Here is a 26,003-nt window from a genome sequence, read left to right as displayed (position 1 = left end):
CAGTTATTTGTAGGCTAAAATGATCATATTGTGCAATCCTTTTATTATTTAATCATTTATCTTATTTTAATGATTGTCTATAACAATGTTATGAATTATAGTGACTGGTTTAATGTGATTTGGAGATGCCGGTGTTGGACTGGAGTGTACAAAGGTTTAATGTGTATTGTCATCACAAATCGGCAGCTGTTACCATGATGATTTTTCAATAAAACTAATTATCTGTCTGACTGTCCTGAATAAGAGATAAGCAAATCGTAGTCCCATTTGGTCATCTTTGACTGCTGAATAAATCCACAGTAGCTCTAACTTAATGGAAGAGAATGTAAAAGGAACATCAGAAGTTTTGCATTGCTCCGTAAATAACCAGCACACTAAACTGAAACATCACTTCTTTTACTGACAGGGTCTCCAACTTGGAACCCGGGAACTGGAAGAAGTGGGAGCTAAGTTCTGTGCAGGGCTCCTGAAGTTAAAGAAAGAGGAATGGTCATGTAGCAAACAGCTGATAACTGAAGATGGCGCTGTATTTGATCCTGATAATGAGCTCCCGAATGATAGACATGTGACACCCAGGTAAGTGGAGGCTAAATGTTCATTAGCTAGATGGTTGTGGAACAAAAGTCTGATCTCAATTGGATAGCTAACTGACAAGCTTTTATTTCACTTTTAAGAAGAGTCAGTGAAGGTTGTGCTTCATGCAGCAGGACACCATTAAAATTGAATAGAGAAGGAGAGAGGAAGACATAAATCAGGCAGAAAAGATGAGCTGTGGTTGAGCCAGGGTTTTAGGTTACTTGGGGAAAGGAGGTACGATGTTACACACTTGTGAGATCCTGTGAAAACAGCACAAAGTGACGTTCAGAAACTGAGAATAGCAAAGTTCAGAGGTCAGCCAAAACTCCCCCAGCCCTCTTCTATTCACAATGGAATCTGTAAGCAGCCTTCATCCTAATGAATGGCAGAGCAAGCTTGAAGGGCCAAATGACCTGCTCCTGTTCCTTTTTCTAATGCTCTTATGGTCTAAGCCACACACGTTGGAATTAGCCCTCTTCCACATAAAGAAAGTAGAAGTTGTTTATCGTATATTACAGCCAGCTCTCTCTCTCTCTCTCTCCACACACGATGCAAACTGTAAGCTGAAATATATTGGAACCAAATCTCCACACGATGTGATCAGTGCCTGAACCGACTTATTTCCTTATGCCAGTACTGTCCAATACATTAACTACTGGCCACATGTGGCTTCTTAAGAATTCAGATTTACTTTATTACACTCTTGGTGAGCAAGTTAAAACCGAAAAAGTAGTTTTTTTTAAAAAGAAAACACTATTGGGCTGCTGATTTCAATGTTCATTTGCACATAACTGTCATATTTTTATCTATTTCTTGTTAAAATGGTTCACTGAAAAGTGAAATCTTTGGATTACTGTTCTTGCTTTATTTCTTTGACCACTGATTATTTTCTAAAATGATGAATAATGCAGGTCAATTTAGCAGGCCTTAAGCCTTTGGAACACCCAACTGCAAAGGGGAACTGCGGTTGACATGGAGTGCTAGTCAAATTGTAAAAGCTGCCTTCATGTTATAACAGAAAGACCACTCCTGTTGTTAATACAGGGGCTGGAGTACGGCAACTTAAACATATTCCACTGTACCTTTTTGTCAAAATACAGGGCCCGGTACTGGGATCACTTTTGTTTGTCATTTATATAAATGATTCAGATGAGAATATAGAAGGCATGGTTGGAATGTTTGCAGATGAAACCAAAATTGGTGTTATAGTGGAGAGTGAAGAAAGATATCTAAGATTACAAAGGGATCTTGATGAATTAATCAATGGGCTGAGGAGTGGCAAATGAAGTTTAATTTGGATAAATGCAAGTTATTGCATTTTGGTAAGACAAACAAAGGCCGGACTTATTCAGTTAAAAGTAGAGCCTTGGGTAACGCTGTAGAACAGAGAGACCTTGGGGTTCATGTGCATAATTCTTTGAAGTTTGTGTCACATATAGACAGGGTGGTTACGAAGGCGTTTAGCATGCTTGTCTTCATTGCTCAGACCTTTGAGTAAAGGAGTTGGGACATCATGTCAAGGTTTTGGATTTTCAAGAGTAGGGGGCATATTTTTAAGGTGAGAGGAGAAATATTTAAGAAAGACATGAGGGACCATCTTTTTACAGGGAGTAGTTCGTACATGGAATGAACCTCCAGAGGAAGTGTTACAGTTGCAACATTTAAAAGACAATTGGACAGATACATGAATAAGAAAGGTCTGAAGGGATATGGGCCAAGTGCAGGCAGATGAGGCTAGTTAAGCTTGGGATTATGATTGACATGGACTGGTTGGACCAAAGGGTCTGATTCTGTGTTGTTTAACTCTATAGTGACAATAAATTACTATTCTAATTCTGATTCACGCAGCGATTATTAAGCCTTGAATCTGGGTCACAGTGTGAGAGTTTGGGAACCATTGGCCCAACCAATCAGAATAACAATTATAGGTCAGAAGAGGAAAATGTTCCTGACCGATGATGAGCAGCTAGTAAATCATTGGCAAAGAGTGGGTAGCATCTGTGGAGAGAGAAACAGAATTAACGTTTCGGTTCAAGTATGATTCTTCTTCAGACTTGAAAGGAGCTGGAAAATGATTTTTATGTTGTTGCCAGGGTGGGGGAAAGAGAATGAAGCAAATAGTGAAAGTGGCCAGAGTAAAAGGCATAGGCAAGTGCTTATGGTGGTAATGGTGAAATAGAGATGTAAAACTGGTGTAACTGAATGTTTGAACAAGAACAAAGTCAGGAAGATATGGTCATTCGACAGGGGGCTGGATCTGGGTGGACAGAAGGATGTGGCTCAAAATGGAAATAAGGATCTGGCTCAAAATGGAAATAAGAATCTGGGTCTGGATGGAGAGAGCGGGATTGGAATGGATAGGAATCTAATCCGGATGGTTAAAAGCAGCTGTGTCTGACATGTTTCAAAGTACAAGTTAGTGTGCTCAGTTATCACACCAGCAGAGTCAGAGTTTCCTCAAGACTGCTAGACAAAGGTCAGGGAGCTGCACTAAGATATGTTGCATCTGATAAATTCATGCCAGAAATCCAAACTGCAGAGACAGAGAAAGACTGCAAGGCCTTGCAGTTAATGACAGTCAATAAACACGTAGTATTCACTTCCCTGCGTTGAAGGCAACATTTTCCACTAAAGCATGTGATTAATCAGTGTCACCTTAGTCACGCCTGTGGCTAATCAGTTGGACTATCGGACAACAGTTACCACAGATTATACATTGCACCATGTGTGTATCAGAGACAGCTTTCTACCATGAGCAATTGAATTATCATCCTATGATTACATGACAGTGATTAGCCTATTTACTGGAAGGTGCAGTGAGCTGGTGGATACTGTACAGTTAGTTTTCTGATGATTATTGCAGAGAATTTTGTTTTACAAGGTTCCCGATGCTGTTGAGGATGTTGCTGCATTGTTTTACATTGTGTTGTGTTTGTAAACTGTGTGTAGCGACAAAGCAGCAGAAACATTGATTAATCTCCACTCATCTGAATCAACAGGGTGACTGACATCAGAAAGCAATTTAAATAGAACATATCAGAGTTAAACAGCAACACCACAAGCATTGACATTAGGAGAGCAGAACTGAGGCATTCTGCATTGAGAACTCGACAAGGCAAAACAAGTGTAATGTAATCAAGAATGTTTGAATTACCTCGTTGAATCTGTTGCTTATGGCAACTAGTTGGGGAATAATATCAAGGGCGCTTAATATGACAAGAAATTAAAACTCATGCTTTCTTCTAGTTGAAATCACAACTTGCTGGAAAATGTTTGGAGAGGAACAGAGAATGGTTAACATCCCAAGTTAACATTTTCTGTTTTTATTTCAGATTGTCAGCATCTGCACTATTTTATTTTCAATAACCTGTTACGATGAGTATTGATTGTCCACTTTTAAAAATTAGGAGCTGTCTTGGCTGAACATTGACCATTCTAAGGTGTAGTCCTGATGGATAGCACCCACTCTGGAGAGCATCAATCACCTTCTCCTTCCACTGGCCATGATGTTATGTTTTCCCATTGATTTGTCATTGACAAACCAGACTGCCCTTAGGTAGATACATGTCTTGCAATTGGCTTTGATAGCTTAGGTTACACTGAGATTCTGAGTGTAGGGTCCTGCCTTGGGCTGGATGAAAATGGAATAGTGTAGGATAGATGGACTTCAGATTGGTTTCACAGGTCAGCCCAACATCGAGGGCCAAAGGGCCTGTACTGCACTGTAATGTTCTATGATCTGTGTTCTATGTACCAGCATGATATCAGGATGACAATATGAATTGCAGATAGGTTCAGTTCAGCTCTGGTGCCCATTGGAAGTAGTCCCTCTCATATTAAAGGGTAGAGTATGGTTGCCACTCACCGCCACGCAGTCATGGGTAAAGAATGGGCAACAGATGCTGAACAAGCTGGTGATACCCATACCCCATGAAAGGAATATAAAAGAAAACTTCTATTGGTTCTAATGCCCCTTTTGTCCTTTTGTACGTTTAGGATTTTCAGCAACTCTGTGCAGTCTGATCGTGATTAAGTTGTCAATTTTAATGTAGTCCATCCAGCATGAAGAGAACTATTGTACCAATAAAAAGAGCTATTATTCCAGCTTGCTTGAAACCAGTCTGCAACTATGTTGTTCTGGAAACCATCCAATTGATAAAGAGAATAGGATATGAACATAAAAAAGCAAAAAACATAAAAAACTTATTGTCACAGCTTCTATAGGTAAATAAAAAGGAATAAAAAGATTAGGAGAGACAAATGTGGTTCTATTACAGACAGAGACAGGAAAATTTAGAATAGGAAATAGGGAAATGACCGAGAAGTTAAATAAGTGCTTTGCCTCTGCCTTTGCAGAGGAAACTCTAGGAACTCTTCCCGAAATAATTAAGGTCCAAGGGTTTGGTCAGAGTGTGGAACTGAAAGAATTTAGTATCAGTCAAGAAGGAATGTTGGAGAAATTAAGGCGAGTGATAGTTGACAGATCCCTGGGATCCAATGACTTTCCTTTTAGAGTGTTTAAAGAGATGGCGACAGAGATAATGGATGCATTGGTGATCAGCTTTCATGATTTCAAGTTGGACCTCCATCTCAGCCCCAATATCTTAGGTTATGCTCCATGGGCAACAATCACACACAGGCCATTTCCGTAGAAATTGGCTTCTGACATGTACCAACTTCACCACGTGGTCATCAAACATTTCCGATAGGCTAACAGTGTGCTTCTGCACATCAATGCTGCCATTTGGAGTACACCAGCGCCTTTCCTTGAAATGCTGCTGCAAGGACACATTGTGCATGGAGGCTCCCAGACTGGATCAGGATGCATCTCAGGGCTACTCACTCACATGTTGGAACAGTGCAGTCTGCAGAGTCCCAGGAACACCATCGAGGAGTTGGGCAGACGTCAATCAAGGATCGGGTCACTCATTGTTCAGGAATGTGTGATTAAGTCACTCACGTGAGTGGGCCTTGGTCAATCTTGGAGGGTTTGTCCAGTAAAGCTACAGAGATGTGGCAATAGCATACAAACCAGTAGGTGCTCCTGGCTCTAGTCTGGGTATCAGAACCGAGGTAAAAACAATGACTGCAGATGCTGGAAACCAGATTCTGGATTAGTGGTGCTGGAAGAGCACAGCAATTCAGGCAGCATCCGAGGACAGGCAAAATCGACGTTTCGGGCAAAAGCCCTTCATTTATTCCTGATGAAGGGCTTTTGCCCGAAACGTCGATTTTGCCTGTCCTCGGATGCTGCCTGAATTGCTGGGTATCAGAACCACCAAGGCATCAGTATCTGAGTTGGTGGAGGGAACAGGAGGCTGCCTGGTTGGGGCTTCCTCTAAGGCAGCTGTTCTGTGTTCCCCAAAAGTGGAGGAGGTAGCATCCTTTCAATCCCCTTCTAATGTCATTAGTACTTCCAGGTGACAAAAGGAAGGATGCAACATAATCAAGGGGTAGAAATTTGAGCATGTTATATTAGCATAGTGATAGAAATGTGGGCCAGCATAACAGTGGGCAATGTAGCTTACTTTGCTGGACAGGCATCTCCAGAGGAATGTTCTCAGTTCTGGCTAGTGAAGGTTAAGGTCCTCCAACCAGGGGTAAGGAGCCAAATATCAGACATCCCACCAGCACTGTCCTGTCACTATCAGCCCAATTATGTGTCATTTCTCTCCTGGAATGATGGAAAGGGAGTGATTGAGTGCGATGAAGGTGGGTGGCATCACTATTACTGCATCTGGGGGAAAGGTGGTGAGGTGACCCAAGTGAGTGAGAAGGCAGCACAGAGGTCAGGCAGGGTGTGGGAATTGGGTGGGTGGGAGTGAATGAGGGAAGCTGTTGCAAACTAATTAGAGTTGTAGAGCAAGAGTTTAGGTAGGAGATGGGTACAGCACCAGAGACAGTTTGAGGTGCCAGGATGAAGATGGTGGCACCTACTCTGGCAGAGTGGAGGCAGTTATTGACTATCTTGCGAAAGAGTTTAGATAGAAGTCTCAGGCTGAAAGGATCTGGTGTCTTGGCCTCCTCCGCTGATCCCATGGGAAGAAAATATTTCCTTTGCACCACCCTGTACACCAGGACTTCCTGGTCCCTGTCCACCAAGTTCTCCTTGTCTTCCGTATAGCTCCAAATGAGCAGGGCAGCTCCAACTGCCAACCATTGACGAGGTAAACAACAAGATTGGCACCATTGCCAGGGATCCTGTGATGTCCCAGCAGTGACAAGTACATCTGCCTGTGGTGGTGGGGGGATTGTGCGAGCATTGGATGAGCAAGGTGCCCCAGGGGGATGGTACCTTGCTAGTTAGGTCGTTTGGATTGAGCGACAAAACCTGTTAGGCCTCGCAGAGTGAAAACCCTCCATATACTTGACAAAAACAACATTGAGCTGTTTTCTGTTAAAATTAAGTCCTTGATGTCCAGAGCATCCTAGACATTCTTATCTGTAACTCACTCAAAGACAGCATACAGTCACTGCAAGCCTTTCATAAAGTGAACAATATGTTTATTGCAAGACAATTTGAGTACAGGAGCAAAGATGTCTTGCTTCTTTTCTATTGAACCTTGGTAAGGTTGCACCCGGATCATTTTGCACAGTTCCGGTCCCCTGGCCTAAGGAAGGATATATTTGCCATGGAGAGTGCGCAGCAGAGGACTGATTCCGAAGATAGTAGGACTGTACTGAGAGAAAGGAGTGAGGACATTGGCCTTTATTCTCTGGAGTTTAGAAAAATGAGAGGCTAATTCATCGAAACCTAAAAATATTGTGAAGAGATAGACAGATCAGTTTCAGAAAGGATGTTTCCCCTGTGTGTGGGGGTCGAGCACCAGGGGAATAGTATCAGAAAGAAAGGCAGGCCAGGGTGGCTCAGTGGTTAGCACTGCTGCTTCACAACATCAGAGATTGGGGTTTGATTCCACTCTCTGACGATCGTCTGTGAGGAGTTTGCACATTCTCCCAGTGTCTGCGTGTGTTTCCTCTGGGTGCTCCGGTTTCCTCCCACAGTCCAAAGATGAACAGGTCAGGTGGATTTGTCATGCTAAATAGCCCATATTGTCTAGGGATGTGCAGGCTGGATAGTTAGCCACAAGAAATGCAGGGTAGGAGGGCGGATCTGAGTGGGATGCTCTTTGAGGGGTCAGTGTGGTCTAAATGGGCTGAATGACCTGCTTCTACACTGTAGGGATTCTATGATTTAAAACTGAGCTGAGGAGGAATTTTTTCACTCAGAGGGTGGTGAATCTTTGGAATTCTCTACCACAGAAGGCTGTGGAAGTTTAGCTATTGAGTAAGTTCAAGACAGAGATTGATAGATTTCTAGTTACTAATGACAGCAAGGGATAAGGCGATAGTGCAGGAAAATAGTGTTGAAATAGTTGATCAGCCATGATCCAGAATGGCAGACCACATTCAAGGGACGGAATGGCCTATTCTATTCCTGTGATCCTCTGACAGCATCCAGTTCCCACCCCAGTTTATGCTCCCACCTCTGACCTTGCCAGAATTTGATCGGTGGATAGACGTGAAACATTTAATGTGATCAGACATTAATCCTAACTCAAGTTAAAAAATCAAAATCAAAGCTATAGGGTTGGGGGAGATCTACAAAGTTAGAGCAAATGTTCTTCCAAGCTGTTTTGAGTAATTATGTTACATGACAATAATACCTCAAATATACTTTGTGAATCAGTATAATAAGCAGATTTTTCCAACATGAACATAGAGGGAGGTCTTGCCTACTGAGAACAAGTGCCAGATATTCTATCATGCACTGTAGGTGCTTTCTGGATTAATCAGGATATTTGATGTGCATTCCCGGGGTGAGGCTCCCTGCCAAAAGTCAGAAAATTATCATTAATGCATTAAAAAAGAAAACAACAGCAATCAATGCGCTGACAGCATGATTTACAGTGTGTAGACTCAGAAGAAGTTTGCCCCACATCTATGCCTTACTATGCTGAAAATCCAGATGTTTTTCCGATAGAAAATCAATTAACATCTCCATGTTCTGCAGCTCAAACTCCAGCTCTGTACTCTCAATGGGGTTTGGACCAAAGCGATTGAGTGCAGGGCTAACATGTTGGTCATCATCAGGCTGCGTGACATCATAAATCCTCAAGGGTTATCTTCCTGCCATTATCAAGAGCTTTCTTTTCCTCCCCTTTCAATGTATGAACAAAGAAGGAAGAAAAATCATTGATGATGGTAGTAACATGATTTTTAAGGGATTTACAAAATGTAACAAGTTTTCATAGGCCTTGCAATATCTGGTAAACTTATTCTTTTATTTGAATATGTGATAGTATTGGGGCGGTACAGTGGCTCAGTAGTTAACACTAATGCCTCACAGCACCAGGAACCTGGGTTCGATTCCAGTCTCGGGCGACTGTGTGGAGTTTGCACATTCTCCCTGTATCTGCGTGGGTTTTCTCTGGGTGCTCCAGTTTCCTCCCACAATCCAAAAGATGTGCAGGTCAAGTGAATTGGCCATGCTAAATTGCCCATAGTGTTAGGTAGGTTAGTCAGGGGTAAATGTAGGGGAATGGGTCTGGGTGGGTTACTCTTCAAAGGGTCAATGTGGACTTGTTGGGCCAAAGGGCCTGTTTCCATACTGTAGGGAATCTAGTTAAATTTATTGGGGCAATCAACATGAATGATTGTATATTAAGTATAAAAAATAGCAGTAGGCCACAAGATAAGAAGCAAATTATGTCCAGCTTGGTTTCACCCAAAAGATGCATGCACTCCAATGTTGCATAACATGAGGCACAGCTTCTTGGCATCTCTGTTTACCAGAGTCATAGAGTCATTGAGATGTACAGCACGGAAACAGACCCTTCGGTCCAACTTATCTGTGCCGACCAGTTATCCTAGGTAAATCTAGTCCCATTTGCCATCATTTAGCTCATATCCCTCTGAGCCCTTCCTGTTCATATACATCCAGATGCCCTTTAAATGTTGTAATTGTACCAGCCTCCATCACTTCTTCTGACAGCCCATTCCATACATGCACCACCCTCTGCATGAAAAAGCTGACCTTTAGGTCTCTTTTATATCTTTCCCCTCCTACCCTAAACCTATGTCCTCTAGTTCTGGACTCCCCCACTCCAGGGAAAAGACTTTGTCTATTTATACTATCCATGCCCCTCATGATGTTATAAACGTCTATAAGGTCACCCCACAGCCTCTGACACTCCAGGGAAAACAGCCCCAGCCTATTCAGCCTCTCCCTGTAGCTTAAACCCTCCAACCCTGGCAACATCCTTGTAAATCTTTTCTGAACCCTTTCAAGTCTCACAAATTCCTTCTCTCTGTTTCTATCCCTAATCTTTGCCCTTCAACTTGGTCTGACCCATGACCCATTCTTAGAGTTGGATTTGAGAGTATGACAGTGAGTATTCACAGGCAGCTTGCTGTTGTGGGATGGTGGAATGTCTCTGTGGGATGAGTCTGTGCATTTTTGGATGAGGAATGTCTCCTCTGTGGGCTATGGATCAGCCTACCCTACTCTGGAAGGCTGCCAGGGTCTCTCTATGTAGTGGCCTCTCCAACACTGGTGAACTGCTGGTGGTGGTCGAAAAGTCTCCATTAATTCGCCACCTCAGTCTAGAGTTGGCAGTTCCCACTGCCAGTTACATCGAAAGTCAGTATAATTCTGATGTTTTTCTCTGCCATTTTACAGTGTCTCCCACCTCCCAGTTGGGAGATGGCACAACTTTAGGAAGGGAGGTAAGTTATGAAAGAGCCACACAAAGCGATAGAAACAGATTAAATGAATGGGCAAAGAACTGATAAACGGAGATTGATGTGGGAAATCGTGAATTGAAATAGTCCATTTTGGAGGGAAGAATAAAAATGAGGCATTTAATCTAAATGATGAGAGATTGCAGAACTTTAAGATTGGGCAGGCGAGGTTGGAGTTTGCAGGTATAAAGGAAACTCAACTGAAACATATACGATCCTGAGAGCTTTTGACAAGGTAGCTGTGGAGAAGATATTTTTGCTTGTGGTAGAAACTGGAACTAGAGGTCTCTGTTTAAATCTAATGCATTGCCCATTTAAGATTGAGATGGGGAGAATTTTATTTCTCTCTCAGACAGTTATGAGTTTTTGCAAGGAAGTGAAAGCAGGGCCTTTTAATTTTTTTTGGCTGAAGGAAATCAATTATTGACAATCAAAAGGGACAGAAGGTGGAAATGTGGGGTACTCCTGTCAGTGATGAACGTATTGAATAGCAAAACAGGCTTGATGGGCCAAGTGGCCTCCTCCTGCTCCTAATTTGTATGCTCGCATGTTCTCAGAGGACAGATTAAATTCTTTTTAATGTCTGTCATGTGCTACTTACACTCTCTCTCTCTTCCTTTATTATTCTGTGCTAACTATGTTAATATAAAAAGAGTGTCTGGTTATAATGGTGTGGTCAAGACAACGGGTTGTTGTCAGCAAAAAACGGTAAGATACCCCTTTGCCAATCTGTGCCTGTGAGCCCCTCACATTGCTGACCTCTGACTGGGGAGTGGCTCATGATCCAGATCCCTGGCATCAGGGCAAAATGGTCTGTTGTGAATGACCTCGGGCATTTTGACAGCAAACGATAACGCAGGTCTGGCCAACAAACATTCATTTAAAATAGCTCCGGTCACAGGTAAAGCCAGTCACTGAAACAAGATTGTTGCAATGCCACTGTTTCACTCTGACATTAGGATATTTGTGAAATTTGTTTTGTTTCTGAAGTTAGCAGCTGCTCACAGCTCAGTTTTGATAAGGCCACTTGATTTGCTTCAATTAAGAGGAAGAAAGTTTAGTCATTCTGCTGCCTTTTATTGTGTAGTAAGCTCCTTGATTTTGTAATTTATTTCTCGGCTTCTTTTCCAATGGAATTTTGGAATTTTACTGCCAGCTATTTCTATTGTGCAGGTAATCCCAGCTGTGCCATCTATCACCTCATTGATCACCTTTGGTGACAGCAGATAAATGATATCAAAGCTATTTGCATGCAGTAAGCTGCAGAGGAATGGGACCTGGGTTCATTAATCAGCTGCAGGCTCTTTGAGGTGTGATCAATTTACGGGACTGTGATTGATTTATCCGACATCATGGTGACTCGTGGTAATGCCAACATCTGTCTTACGCTTGGTCTTAAAGGCATAGCACTTCTTTTGTTCACTTTCAAAAGTCTCATTCTTACCAACCCATCATCACTCTTGCCTTCAGGCCTCGCTCTGTGACTTTATTTAAAACTTCTTGATGATGCTTTTTGATAATCCCGGGTGGAGGTTGAAACGTGACTTTATTCTCTGTGATGTCAGTAGTCATTTGGGGTTTGGGTTGAATGTATTTTAGATACAGCTGTAATACTGGTAGATGTTGGGCACAGCTGGTGAAACTGGCAGAGGTTAGCTGTGAAATTACCAGAAACAGCTCACTATGTTTGACTGATTGATTGTAAGGATCAGTGAAATGTATTCCTGCAGCCTTTCAATATTACTCCCTATTTGACAATCAGGAGTTGTTGCTGTATTCTTGTAGAATGGTTATATTTAATGCATTATCACACTTTCTGACTACAGAAGAACAACTGCTTATCCATTTGGTGTAAGTGAATTTTGCCATTTCTGTTTTAAAGATGCCTCCATCTTCTCCAAAAATGTCTGTATCCTGGACACTTGTCTTTGTTCTGTGTGTCTGTCTCTTGTATGTCTGTATACCTTTCACAGGCATGCTCATCACTGTATCATCATGTGACCTGAGGACATTGTTTAAGAATAACTCCAAATTACTGTGAGATCATCTGAAGTGTAGCAGGCTATTAGAAGCATGCTCCTCCGTTCAAACCTAATAGCTTAATGTTTGCCCAGGTAGTGACCTGCCTGTGAATTTAATGTCTGTATGTAGTTGTAATAAATATCTGTTGGATTCTTCAACATCATGATACTCATGTCCATTACCTTATGCCACCCTGCCGGAGACAAAATGTCATCGTCTTAGGCACCTATAGCAGGAACCAATGGGACTTTGATAATTAAACAGCCAACTCACTTGGTGATGGAAGGGCCCAGAAGTGCTGAAAAATGAATGACACAAAATATACTTTGGCCACAGGATCTACACCATCATTGCCTACCCATAGGCTGTGGCTGTGGATATGGTCCCTGCAGTCAATTGGACCGACACTGCTTTAAAGGACGTGCCTCTGATCTCCCTCACCTTCTACTGGAATGCTTCTCTGCATTTTGGTTGTGGGTATGGGAAGACAAACCCATCTCCAAAGGTACCTTGTTCTTCATTTTCCTGAACTGCTGTGTTTTCCAACTACAGTAGCAATTCATAGCAATCATGTAATCAGTTAATGATTGTACTTTCTTTGCCCCTTAGTAAGTCCTCGGTCTCACTTATTGGGTCCTCCAGAATACTGCTGTGCATTAACCTTGCTGACACAGACACAAGATGGTGTTTGGGTATCATCTCATTCTGGGTTATGGGCTGATTATGATGCAAAGTCAACATCTCTCAGTGGCACAGTTAAGGAATGTTACTGTATGGCAAAGTATCAGTATGTTCTAATATCAACACAAATCTCCCATGCCTAAGGTGACAGGTAAAGAATGAATGTTGGACACAAGGAATAGATCTGAATCAGAAAAGTCCCAATAATTGTTGAGTGGTTAAAACTCCTAGCACTCTGAGTAAATAAATGATCAAACATGGGTCTGTTCAATTTTCAGGAGCAATATGATTTGCCAAATGATGAGACTCAGCCTCCAATTTGGTAGATCTCTGCGATTGTTTCGAATGGATGACGATGAATTTGCAACATCTATATCTTTACTGATTTGTTATTATCAGTGAAGCCAATTTGCTGCCACCTGGTTTTGTACAGGTCTTGTCACTCCAAGTACAAGCCTGCCCTGGCTGAGTCAACAAAGGAGACAAACGCTAATGACTCGAGATAAAAGTTGCGTGTCAGTCAAAGGGAGATGGGCGCAGACAATTGAACGGCAGTGTCACATTGGGCAGATTACATTTGGAGAACCACAAATAGGAACTTTTCATTCATTAGCAATTGAGCAGGTCACTAGACTCTAAATCTTTTAATTAAACTTTCCAGACATGTAATACTACACCTTCAGGAGCAGGAGGGACTTGGACCTAGACCTTCTGACCCAGAGGCAGGGACACTATCAGTGCACCTTAAGCGCTCAATTCTCCAGACTTTGTGCATGGGGAATGAACATTAGATTAGCTGAGGACTGAACTCTTTGTTTTGATTAAATTCTGGACACCCAGCACTGATGACTGTGTCACTATTATTCTGATTGACGGTGAACAATAGTAATTGCCACAGCCAATTCCAATTTACCTTCACACTGCTGCAACTTCAGCTGATTATCATGCAAAGTCAAAATCTCTCAATGGAACAGTTAAGGGATGTCACTCTGTGAAGGAATATGAGTACATTCTAGTGTTAACACAAGTCTCCCAAAAAATATTAATTTCTAGAGTTATACACTTTATCCAATGAATTTGCATATGTAAGTTAAACCTAATAGGATCCAAAAGCTTATTGTTCCAACCAGCTTTCAAAGATGGGACCAGTGTCAGGGATAGTCCCAGTTTAATCATCTTTTCTATGTACATGTAATTCTTAATGATATTGTAGAATAAATATGAGGCCTGCAGAGTGTAAGAATTAATGGAAACATGTGTCTGGAAATTCCACTAGGACCTTTGGTTGACAATTTGTAAAATCACTGTGAAATATTATAAGGTGGTGAGAAAAATTGGTGTTTCCTTCTTAGGGAACTAATGATGCAACTCCTGACTCCACACACATGCTCCCCATGACTTTATAATACAAGTCTCAGAGTTGATGCAACTCTCCGGAGAGTTTATGATGTGAAGCTTCTCCGACACAATGATATGCGTTCCAAGGGTTTTTATAAAGTGACTCCCCTGGATGTATATCCCCAAAGAATATTTGATGAGAGTCTCTGTGTGGGTGGTCTAATCTAATTTTCACCTTCAGTAGAAATTAAACAAAAGATCAATAGGGATAGCTTTATTGATCACCTTGAATGTAAATGTCACTGCCAGTTACAGACAATACACTCAAACATGAATGTCACTACTAATTACAAACAATCCTTAACATGCATAGGAAGAAACAGTACAACATTTAATATTCAAAAAAGTGCCAAAGCAAAATATCACAGGAGCTGGAATTATTCAGCCATACTTAAGGCAGAATGTTGATCAATGTTCCTCCACTCAGTAGCATCACAAATCAGTGTCCTGAGAACTGAGCCTGTTGTGCTTTCTCAGTTTGGATTCTTCTGTGTGCTTTACACAAATACCAGCTCCTCCCCAAAGCCCAATTGTTTGGTCCGGTTTAGTGGTATTGCATGCTATGAAAGTGTTTGTCCTAATTCATATCAGATGTTCTTGGGGCCTGGAGGTGTGGTGACTCTCCAATTTCGCCAGCATTGTTATTGAAGTTAGAGTGAACAGAACTTGAAACTGACTCCCATTTATTATTGAAGGCTGATAATTAGGCAGCTTGAATCATCAACACTCCCTCACCATCATATGCCGTCATTTTACCAAAGCATGCTTTACGTTTCTCACCGTCTCCAACCTGGGTGTGGGACAGACCCAACTACTTCCATCTCTTTCCTTTTCACATCATTCTCTCTATTCCATCTGGTTAGCCTCTGCGGTGGTTTCTTTTGTAATCAAATTCTTAGCTCTTTTTTTAACAAAAAAATCATAGCCGTAATAAAAGTTAGGATCGCTTGCAAAACACTTCACTGTGTCTCCAAAAGCTTCAAAATGTTTCGCCATGACTCAAAGCATCAGCAGCAGAATGAATCCTCCTTTCTGCACTTTTAAACAAAACAAATTCCAGTTAAGCAACCCCCTGATGGAGACTTTGACAAAAAATGCACATTAACAGTTAAAGGAAACGTACATAATGAAATAGAAATTTACTAAATCAAAATAGCTTGTAAGCTTACTACAAATGTAAGGTACATTCCTGGCCAAAGAATGCTGTGCTCTGTTGTGACCATGTATGATTCCCCAGTGTAGCATTCCCCTTCTTAATGCTAACATTAGAGTTTGTCACAGATGCAAGAGTCTTTTGTTATGAACTAGGCCGGACCACTCAAAACATTCTTAAGCAGGCAGCCCAGATCATAACTTTGTAATTTGTTTCAGTTAAGTATACAGTGAAAATTACCTGGAATGAGGTACCGAGGTTGACAACCAGTTTTAAAATAAATAGTTATTCACAAAATTACACAATGAAACACACAGAACAGAATAAAGAACCCCTATAGAACTCAGTCTATCCAAACTAAAGTATGTTGCTCCAAATATACACAACAGTCGCAATAAGCAAACTCTCTTAAAAATCAGTATAAATGGAACAGATGCTTATAGGTTGAAGTTAGAAGGGTAGAATGGGGGCGACAGACAGAGAGAGATTGTTTCCACTCACCTCACTGTTGAACTCCCAACTAGTTCTGCACTGAACTGCTTGGCTACAGACCTTTTAAAACATGACCATTTTGGCCCGAAGTCTCATCTGTTTACATATAAACAAAAGGCCTCTCAAAATCTTTTTCATCTCTGTATCAAACCAGTCTGATCGGCACTGGGAGATGTTTACAAACCCTCTGAGAAAACCAAAGATACTGGAACCGGTTTGTGACACATTCATTGTTAAGGCTTTTAAATTGAAATGGTGTTCTAAGAAAATGGTTGCCTTTACCATGCTCCAGTTTTCATCTCCTGGAGCCCCTCCTGGGTTTACATCAGGTCATCATCTTGTTACAATCAAGTTTTGTTTTGTATCTTTTGTTCTTCTGCTCAATGATACATTCGGTTCAAATTACACAAAGTGAAAACAAAGAAACAAACACAATCACAACCATCAGACCATAGAGTGACCGTACGTCAGAGGGAGTCCATTTGATCCACTGAGTCTGTGCCACCTCTCTAAGAGTAATTCAACTTGTCCTGTTTCTCCACCATTTACCTGTCAGCTGACACTTCTTAATCATCCTGTAAATTCTCTGTTGAAAGGAATACATTACACAGAATACTAATGTGCCATTATTATTTAAAAGGAATAATGAATAGATAAGATTCTTCATCTCTCCTTTTATCCATCTTCTGGATAATTCTCACTGTGTTGTTTCTTCCTAGATCTCTATTGTTCCCATTTCAAATGTTAAATTAAAGGAGCCCAGTTTTGAAATTTGGATATCAAAATTCTAAGTCTTGCTTTAATCTCAATCACTCTGATAGGTGGCAGTATGATTAATTCTATCCTGGCATTTCAGTTTCTCTCTGGGGCGGATATCAATGCCCTAATTTGAAATGTTCTGATTCCCCTGAACTACATGAAATATTTCATGTCTTACTGCAATCAAGCAACTAAGCATGCCGCAGAGTACTTTCTTCAAGTTTCTTCAACTTTCTACAGATAACACAATCACATTTACACACTCATGTTGGCATCCCAATAATGTAAAGCCACCATAGCCTCAGAGGTCTTCTCTCTCAAGGGAGGGAGAAGACTGGTAATGGTTTAATCTGAGGATCATTATGCCTCAGGTGAGGGGAGAAGTTGAGACCTTCATGGTGACCTCAGTCAGTATGAGAGGTTGAACCCACACCGAGCATCACTCTGTATCTCAAATCGGCTGTCCAGACAACTGAACTAACTGACCCCAAACTATTTCTTCGTTGTTCAGAATATACAAGGATGTATAATTTGAAGAAGAAAAAAGTTAATAATTACAACAAAACCAGAAATGGCTGGGGAAACTCAGCAGCTCCAGCAGCCTCTTTGGAGAGAAAGCAGAGTTAACACTTCTGATCCAGTGACCCTCCTTCAGAACTGATTGTAGCCAGGAAAACATGGTATATATGCTGAAAGGGTAGAGTCGGGGTGTGGGGAAGAGTAAACAATAAGTGGAGATGGAGCCCAGAGAGCATGAAAAGCATTGGATAGACAAAGGAATGGATGCTGGGAAGAGAGAAAAGCTGCTAATGGAGACCATTAGTTATTAATTAGCTGTACGTAACCACACTTTGACTTTCAGTAGAGTTCACATTAAAGGCAAGTTGATATCTTTGAATTACGTTACTCATGGGTGCACTCATACATTTTTCCTTAATCCATTTAAATATTGATCTTATTCACCCATTAGCACAGAAGAAAATGATCTAGAAGGAGTTCCACGTGGCTGTGTAATTTTCCTTTTCTTACTTCGATGTCCACGCATTTTCTTTCATTCAGTTTTGCACATCAAGTAATTTAGGTTTCACTGCCATCACAGCCCTGGAGTAGTTTCACTGTCCAATAATATATTATCAATAATTCTTTTAAAGACAGACTATGCTAACAACACAAATTTGCTTATTTTGTTCAACATTTTTTGCCCTGGCACAGGGTTTAGTCTAATGAGTATTTCCTGATTTTTTTTTTTAAACTCCAGATTTTCATACTGTTTTCTTTTTGTTTTGCCACAGCATTTATAGTGTGATCTTGTTTGGGTGTCCCAACTTTTATGGAACTATGGTCTGTCCTCCCATGGTCTGTCCATTCCGCATTTCCTAATGCTATGGAGATTACTGCACAGCTGGAGTTAAAGATGGGAGACTCTCTTCCAGCATTGTTGATGTTGGAAGAGTTTCATTCCTCTCCTCATGGTCCTCTATCAAACTCCCACCTCCAACTCACCTGCTGCTGTGGATCACCCCAGGGTCATCCTCACTAAATTGATTTAACATGGGATTCCCCCTTAACTCCTTTCCAGGTAGAACCTCCAACCCCCTAACACTCACAATGGCAGCCTTCTGTCCCATAGGAATTACTGCTGATGCCTCCATCCCTCCCTTGGATCTCCCATTCTGGTGTAGTTTTAGGTAGGAACCTTATATTACCCTCCCTATCCTTTATTATGCCCTAATTTACAGGTGAAGTACAAACAGCTATATAGAGATACAAAACAAGACACGAAAATTCAATGACAAATCTATTGAGAATTAAGAAGGATTTGCTTCATACAAATTGTTCATACTGCCAAATTAAACTCTCATGAATCCCTGTTTCTGTGTGAATCCCTCATGCACTATTCATCTTGCTTGATGTGAAGACATTAATCTCTGCAGCTGTACATTGTGGTGACACAGAAATCTGAAACATCTCATCAACAAAAAGCTTTGTAAAATGTTGCCTATACTCCACTGGTCAGAGAATCAGCATCTATTGTGTTTAATGGTTTCAAATGGTTTTGTTAAAAAAGGGTTCTTGAAGATTATGTTGCAGTTGTGCACAAAATGTTTGATTAGCTGTGTTAAGGGTCTCTCAGCAGCAGTAATGAGTTGCGGCAGTCATGTAGTCAATAAAGGTGGCTGGTATCCACAGCTCTGAGACAATTGAAGTGATTCCTTACTCTTTCAACACTAAACAGCCATTCCATTATGTAATAGGGCCATTCATGAACTAATGAAAGGCGATAGTTCCTGCTTTGCCTCAGATTGCGTTGTGGGAAGTTAAAATTGCCCAAATTATTCACCTAGGAGCTGCTAAATTCTAATTTTCATCTGGCCTCATCTAAAAGCAATAAGGAAACCTGCCAAAGATTTCCCTTTGTGTTTGTAAGGGTTGGAATGGAGTTGATTCCCTTCTGCATCTATCTAACAGAGACTGCAGAGTCTTCTATACATTACAGGAAACTCATTTTTCCAGTGGTAATGTCACTGGAGTAGTAATCCAAAGGTCCGAGCTAACACAAGGTATAAGTGATTCAAATCCCACTACTGTAACTGTGGAATTTAAATTCACTGGGATTAGAAGCTAGTTTGTATCATTGATTGTCATAAAAACACATGTTTTTTAATGGGAAATGAAATCTGCATTCCTTACACGGTCTAGTACCACAGCGATGTAGTTGACTCTTAGCCGCCCTAAGAAATGGCTGAGCGAGCTAGTCAGAGTCTGGTGACAGTTGCCAATAATCCTGTTCAGATCAGTGGGGGCTGCTGCAGGAATGATAACAACCTAATGCTCAGGATTGAGGAAAGACCAGGCCACAGGTACATACGTTTGGGAGGCCTCTTGCTGGGTGGGGATAGTGACGGATGGGACACTGGAGGCTTGGCATAAAGCATAGAGACCTGCCTCTTAGTGAATCTCGCCCTTCCTGATTTCATTGTTGTATAAGGTAAGATTTAAAGGGCTTAATGTTACATTGGCTCCTAATATTCCACTGATGTTGCACACACTGTGGGTGGAGACAAAGAGTTCTACTCTATCTTTAAGAGGGAGCAGATGCATCTCTACCTGGCCCTTGTAATTATGCCTGATCAAATGCTTCATGTTATTCATGTGTATCCTCTAACTCTGAGCATTGGATAGGCCCATGCTCATACAAAAACAAAAATGATTGCAGGCAGTGGATGACTTTCAATAATCCTGTCACGTTGCCAGATGAAGATAGAAGATCGAAGTGACAAATACCACCTAGTACCAAGAGTCATGCCTGAGAAAATACCACAGACCCACTTGTTGATCAGGCACTGAATGCCTTTGAATGAGGGATCACAATGTCCTCCCTACAGGAGACTACAGACTGGCCTTGTGATTTTACATGTTGCACACACATGGTGACTGGGCCACCCATCTGCAGCAGAGTTAATAATGGCAGCTGTGGCGTGAAGCTGTGGTCATTAGTGCCTATTTAAAAGCCATAATTGTCAGAGGGTGTGATGTCTAACCAGACCCCTTTCTGCCCCTGACTTAATTCTGGTGTGGGGAAGACACCTCATCATCATCATCATCATCATCATCATCCCATCTAATCAATGCTCTTGCTGCTTCTAAGCTTCACGAGAGAAGCTATAAAATGTCACCCTTGGTGTCTGATATGCCTCCATGAGGTTCTATCTCCTTCAAGACAAAAGAGCTCAGGTATACTTTTATTCTGAAGTGTATTTCAGACATTAAGAGAACCATTTTCCTACAGTCTCCTGGATAGGAGTACCCACCTAGGGATTTGCAAGATCAGGAGTAAATTTGTGATTTCCACACTCGATGACAGTAAGCCGGCCAACCATTGAACTGCCACTAAACCACAATTGACAGTTGGAATAAACTGAAACTTTGAAAGTACACATTACTGCTAATCGTGCTGCTCTCAGGGTTCCTCAGAAAACAAATCTGTCAGTCTGGACTCTGTGGGTATGTGAGTCTATTCTTTGATTTCTGCCTTTTGTGTACGTGTGGCAGATATTGGCGAATGGGCAATGGTAGAGGTTGGAGCAAGGAAAGAGAAAGAGTAGGAAATGAGCCAAGTTAACTTCATATGCAAGTCCCTCACAGTGTTGTCTGACTTGAGCCTTTTGGGGAGGAGTTAGTGTTTGAAGTTTCTCCTGCTGAAACAGATACCACAATGAAAGGAGGAGTTATGGGTCCCCACCAACAAGATCATTGATCATGTTCCACAAAGCCTACAGATGATTAAAGGCTCTTTAATACAATTGCTTTAAGAACTCTCCCTTGACTGAGTAACAGGTCGTTGATAAATGACCTGATTAAACTGCATTTAATCAGCATATTTGCAACATTACACTCACACTTTTGTTCACAGCTGCCCTGAATTGTACACATGATGTTTGGTCTGATGGTACTGGGTTATTGTTGATACTTGTGGATAAAGTCAGTTACTGATTTCATTTTTATCATGGCCAACTTGTGGTGCCGTGATAGTGTCCCTGCCCTGGACTAGGGAGGTCTGGGTTCAAGTCCCACCTGTTCCAGAGCTGTGCAACATCTCTGAACAGGTTGGTTAGGAAAAATAGGTTAAATAAAGGGCCGAGACGCTGATGGCATGTTATGTGAAAACTTTGTGCGGGTAAGTTTGGGTTAGTTGAAAGGCCCTCTTGTGGATCAGTGGTAGTGTCCCTATCTCTGGACTGGGAGTCCCACCTGCTCCAGAGGTGTGTAATAACATCACTGAACAGGTTGGTTAGAAAAACAGGTTAAATTTAAAAAATTAAAGACTTTGAAGAGGGTCCTCTTGTGGTGCAGTAGTAGTGTCCTTCACACCTGGATAACTCAGTACATTGAGCATCAGACTTTTAATCTGTCCCTGTTCATATCCCTGCTCAGACACTGCTCTGGGGCTAATTTGGTATAGAGAAAGTGCCTTAAACATCTTTGCACTGCTAGTGGTTAATAGATGAAAAGTCCCACAGGTGATTTTAAAAACTGTTCAGTTGTGCAGGAGAGCTCTTCTGGATATAAAAGAAAATTAAAGGAAATCTTAAAGAACTTGCAGTGAAGTGGAAAGCTGATGTTCTGACACACCTTTGGAGCAGTCAGATTCAAATTCCACCTGCTTCAAAGGTGTGTTATAACATCTCTGAACTGATTATTCAAAAATATCTTAAAGGAATTTTATTATGTGGGGAACATAGGAAGGGTGTTTCACGTTTTGTTGTCCTTCATGACAGTTATTGTATGAGGAAAGGCTGAGGCACTTGGGGCTGTTTTCATTGGAGAAAAGAAGGTTTAGGGGTGACTTGATAGAGGTGTACAAGATGATTAGGGGTTTAGATAGGGTTGACCATGAGAACCTTTTTCCACGTATGGAGTCAGCTATTATGAGGGGGCATAGCTTTAAATTAAGGGGTGGTAGGTATAGGACAGATGTTAGGGGTAGATTCTTTACTCAGCGAGTCGTGAGTTCATGGAATGCCCTGCCAGTAGCAGTGGTGGACTCTCCCTCTTTATGGGCATTTAAACGGGCATTGGATAGGCATATGGAGGATAGTGGGCTAGTGTAGGTTAGGTGGGCTTGGATCGGCGCAACATCGAGGGCCTAAGGGCCTGTACTGCGCTGTATTTTTTTCTATGTTTTTTTCTAACCTGTGCTTTTCTCACTGCACCAAGAAACAACTGGCTTTACTGGAAGGCACACCACTACAAGTTACAAATACTTATTTTAAATCAGCTTGTTCAGACACATTACAACACATCTCCAGAGCATGTGGGACTTCAATCTAGAGTTAGGGACACTATTCACTAAGGTGTATCAGGACTGTGAGTTTATAATGAGGACAGGGCCTGTGCATCCAAGATAAAGGGCTTGACAACCAACTGTCGGCTGGTTGTTTGGCTACATTCTTCCCTGGGCGGAGGCAAAGTGGGGGAAGGAGAAATAGTGACAATCATGCGTTAGGTTGCTGATCTATCTTGTTAACTAGGACTTAAGGTTGGCTGCAATTTTCTTGTTCACCCATGTGGTGGGGGCCATTTTGTTTGCCTGCAGGCGGCAGATTAAGGATTCAGCACTTAGGTAGGCTTAGAAGGCCACCCTACCTGCCTGGGTACAGCATTAGTTGCAGAACACCCTTTAGAATGGATCACCCTGCATATAGGGTGAAGAGGCTGCTGTTGTGTAAGGCTTTTGGGACCTAGGAGCAACATAGTGATGATGTCATGAATTTGCACGTCACTGAGCATAAATAGTACGACACGAGTGAAGTAGAACAGAGCAGAGTCCACTTCTGCACTACGGGTGACCCTAGCTTAGAAAGATTGAGAAAGCGTATGGACATGAACAAAAAAGATTGATTGGTCCTTATCTTAATGAGTGACAGCCTGGTACATCTATGATTACCACATATAACCGTATTTAATATGAAAATAGATTTCAAAGTAACACTATTCATTATAAGTCTGAAGAAGCTTCTTGACTTTGTCTTCTCTTCAACCAGTCTTGTATGCAAACTGGTCGTGTAGCATTACACAAAACGATAAAACTGCTGCACAAGTTATTTTTAAGTTTTAAGTATTGGAGAGATACCTTCATGTTGAAGGGCCCCCCCTCACTCACTCACTTCCCTGACCTGCTGCGACTTTCAAGTTGGAAGATTTCTGATTGGTTGTCTGACTTTGAGAGCCTGCTCATCTTAACTGGGTGGTGAGACAGACTTTTCGCCATTAATCAGCTGATCTAGGTAAAAACACATTGACACGGTGTGAAATTCCGACTCCTGTTTGAGTCTAATGGCAGGATTCAGAATCCGCTAGTGAAAAACCTGCCCAAAGTGTCAATCCCCGGAGTAGTTGGTGCATACTCAGGACAACAGCAGGTGCACACATCCAAGAATGGTGTAAACACCTCTGGGACAGTTTACTCTAATCAGTATGTAAATTGCTCTGGTGTGTGTCATGTACTAACCTGGATATTCTGTTACAAGATGATACATCTAATTAATCATTCGCTAACACTGCTCAGTCATTGCTTTTTACAAAAGCATGGTGCTTGTTTCCTGAGGCAAGGGCAGGCCAACGGACAATTTTTGTAATTCTGAGATGTTTTTAATTCTGTAACTTCACTGTAGCACGATCAGGGAGGAGAAAGACTAGGGTGCAGATTTCTGAGATTAGTTTGTGAGTCTTTTTTTGTGGAATGCCCTAGGTATATGAGAGTTTGAGTGAGAAATGCCTGACATTTCTTGATGAAATTTGTTTGTGCACTGAGATTCCTTTCTAAATGTACTTCAAGAGGGAGAACAAACCGGGAACCTGTCACAAATCGTTACAGTGGTCATTTGTATCAAATGGATATGTTTCCTCCTCTTACAGCCATGGAGTTCCACACCAGCACTATATCGATGCCTCTGTCAGTTTATTTTATGTTTATATACTTCGCTGATTAGTGGTGACAGAGATAAACTATTCAATAGAAGGAGTGAGGCACAGCATCTGAGTACTGATGACACAGGTTAAATTAAAATATTAGGACACAGGAACATTAATTGATCAGGATACTTGAGGAAGAATAAATATTTATGCACTTATTAATGTGCTAAAAAGAAATGTGCTATGCATTTATTCCCTGGCTTGACACAATGTTTTCTTGTAATCAAACATTGTTTGATGTTGAAGAGTGCAGTTCAGTGTGGTTTTATTACATGTAGCCCACTGTAGCTGTGCATAATGTGCCATCTCTAATTTATTCCAGGATCTTTTTAGCTGCCAACCAGAGAGAGAGGCAGACAGAGAGACACAAGGAAACGGTAAAAAAGGGAGATAGACAGGGTGGCAGACACACTGATGTAAATAGCAGGAAGGAGATGTGTTGACAAGCAGAGTCAAGGCTGGAAAGAGACAGCGGTGTAAAAGGGGAAACATCTTCAGAGATGATGAGAAATGCAGAGATAAAGAGGGGTTGGTTTTGGCTTTCGGGGGACCCAGTTAATAACATCCTGCATAGAGATTGACAGCTATGACTTTGAAGCATCAGTCTCATTAACATTGAGGTTGCATGCAGTGAGGCAGCAAGCTGGCTTCAAAACGTGACTCGCCAGACTGAGGCAATGTCGTAAGTTTTTTTCATCGTGTGGTTTGAGTTTAATTTCAAGACAGGCTGGTCAAGGAGAAGGCAAAGTCAAGAACTGTGTTCAGGCTTGTATTTCAAGGTGACACTACTCATTATTAATATAAATACATGATCATTATTGATAGAGCTATGATCATATAAGTACATTAGTGTCATAGGGATGTACAGCATGTACAGACTTTTTGGTCCAACTAGTCCACGCTGACCAGATATCCTAAATTAATCTTGACTCATTTTCCAGCCCATGTCCTATCCTATTCAGATACCCATCAGAATGTCTTTTAAATGTTGCAATTGTACCAGCCTCCATCATTTCCTCCGGTAGCTCATTTCATACATGCACCACCCTCTGAATGAAAATGTTGTCTCTTAGGTCTCTTTTAAATCTTGCCCCTCTCACCTTAAAAGTATGCCCTCAATGTTTGGACCCTCCCACCCCAGGGCAAAACAACTTGGTGGTTCACCCTATCCATGCCCCTCTTTATTTTATAAGCCTCTATAAAAGGTGATCCCTCAGCCTCCAATGCCAGGAAATCAGGCCCAGCCTATTCAACCTCTCCCTATAGCTCAAATCCTCCAACCCTGGCAACATCCCTGTAAATCCTTTCTGAACCCTTTGAAGTTTCACAATATCCTTCTGATAGGAAGGAGACCAGAATTGTACACAGTATTCCAAAAGTGGCCTCAACACTGTCTTGTACAGCTGCAACATGACCTCCCAACTCCTATACTCAACGCTCTGACCAATAAATGCAAATGCCTTTTTCACCATCCTGTCCACCTGGGACTCCACTTTCAAGAAACTATGAATCTGCACTCCAAAGTCTCTTTGTTCAGCAACAGTCCCCAGGACCTTACCATTAAGTACATAAGTCCTGCTCTCATTTGATTTTCCAAAATGCAGCACCTCACATTATTTAAATTAAACTCCATCTGCCACTCCTCATCCCATTGACTCATCTGATCAAGGTCCTGTTGGACTTGGAGACAACCTTCTTTGCT

General features: G+C 41.6%; 1 protein-coding gene across 4 annotated transcripts in view; it reads left to right on the top strand.

Moving 5' to 3' along the window:
- The window catches only part of agbl1 (AGBL carboxypeptidase 1), a 246,003-nt gene that overhangs the window by 196,364 nt on the left and 23,636 nt on the right, over positions 1 to 26,003 (top strand). For all 4 annotated transcript variants that reach the window (XR_015753858.1, XM_087981474.1, XM_043677060.2 and 1 more), the window contains one exon: positions 407 to 576. Coding sequence is in view for 3 of the 4 variants with exons in the window: in XM_087981474.1 (XP_087837600.1) it covers positions 407 to 576 (170 nt within the window). In the remaining variant the exon portion in view is untranslated. The remainder of the gene's footprint in view (positions 1 to 406; positions 577 to 26,003) is intronic.

This window comes from Chiloscyllium plagiosum, unplaced genomic scaffold, assembly GCF_037043375.1.
Source record: "Chiloscyllium plagiosum isolate Xiang-an unplaced genomic scaffold, Cpla_swu_hap1 HiC_scaffold_39, whole genome shotgun sequence".
Taxonomy (NCBI): domain Eukaryota; kingdom Metazoa; phylum Chordata; class Chondrichthyes; order Orectolobiformes; family Hemiscylliidae; genus Chiloscyllium; species Chiloscyllium plagiosum.
The sequence above is the reverse complement of the archived record's forward strand: the minus strand, read 5'-3'. Positions and strand labels throughout refer to the sequence as shown.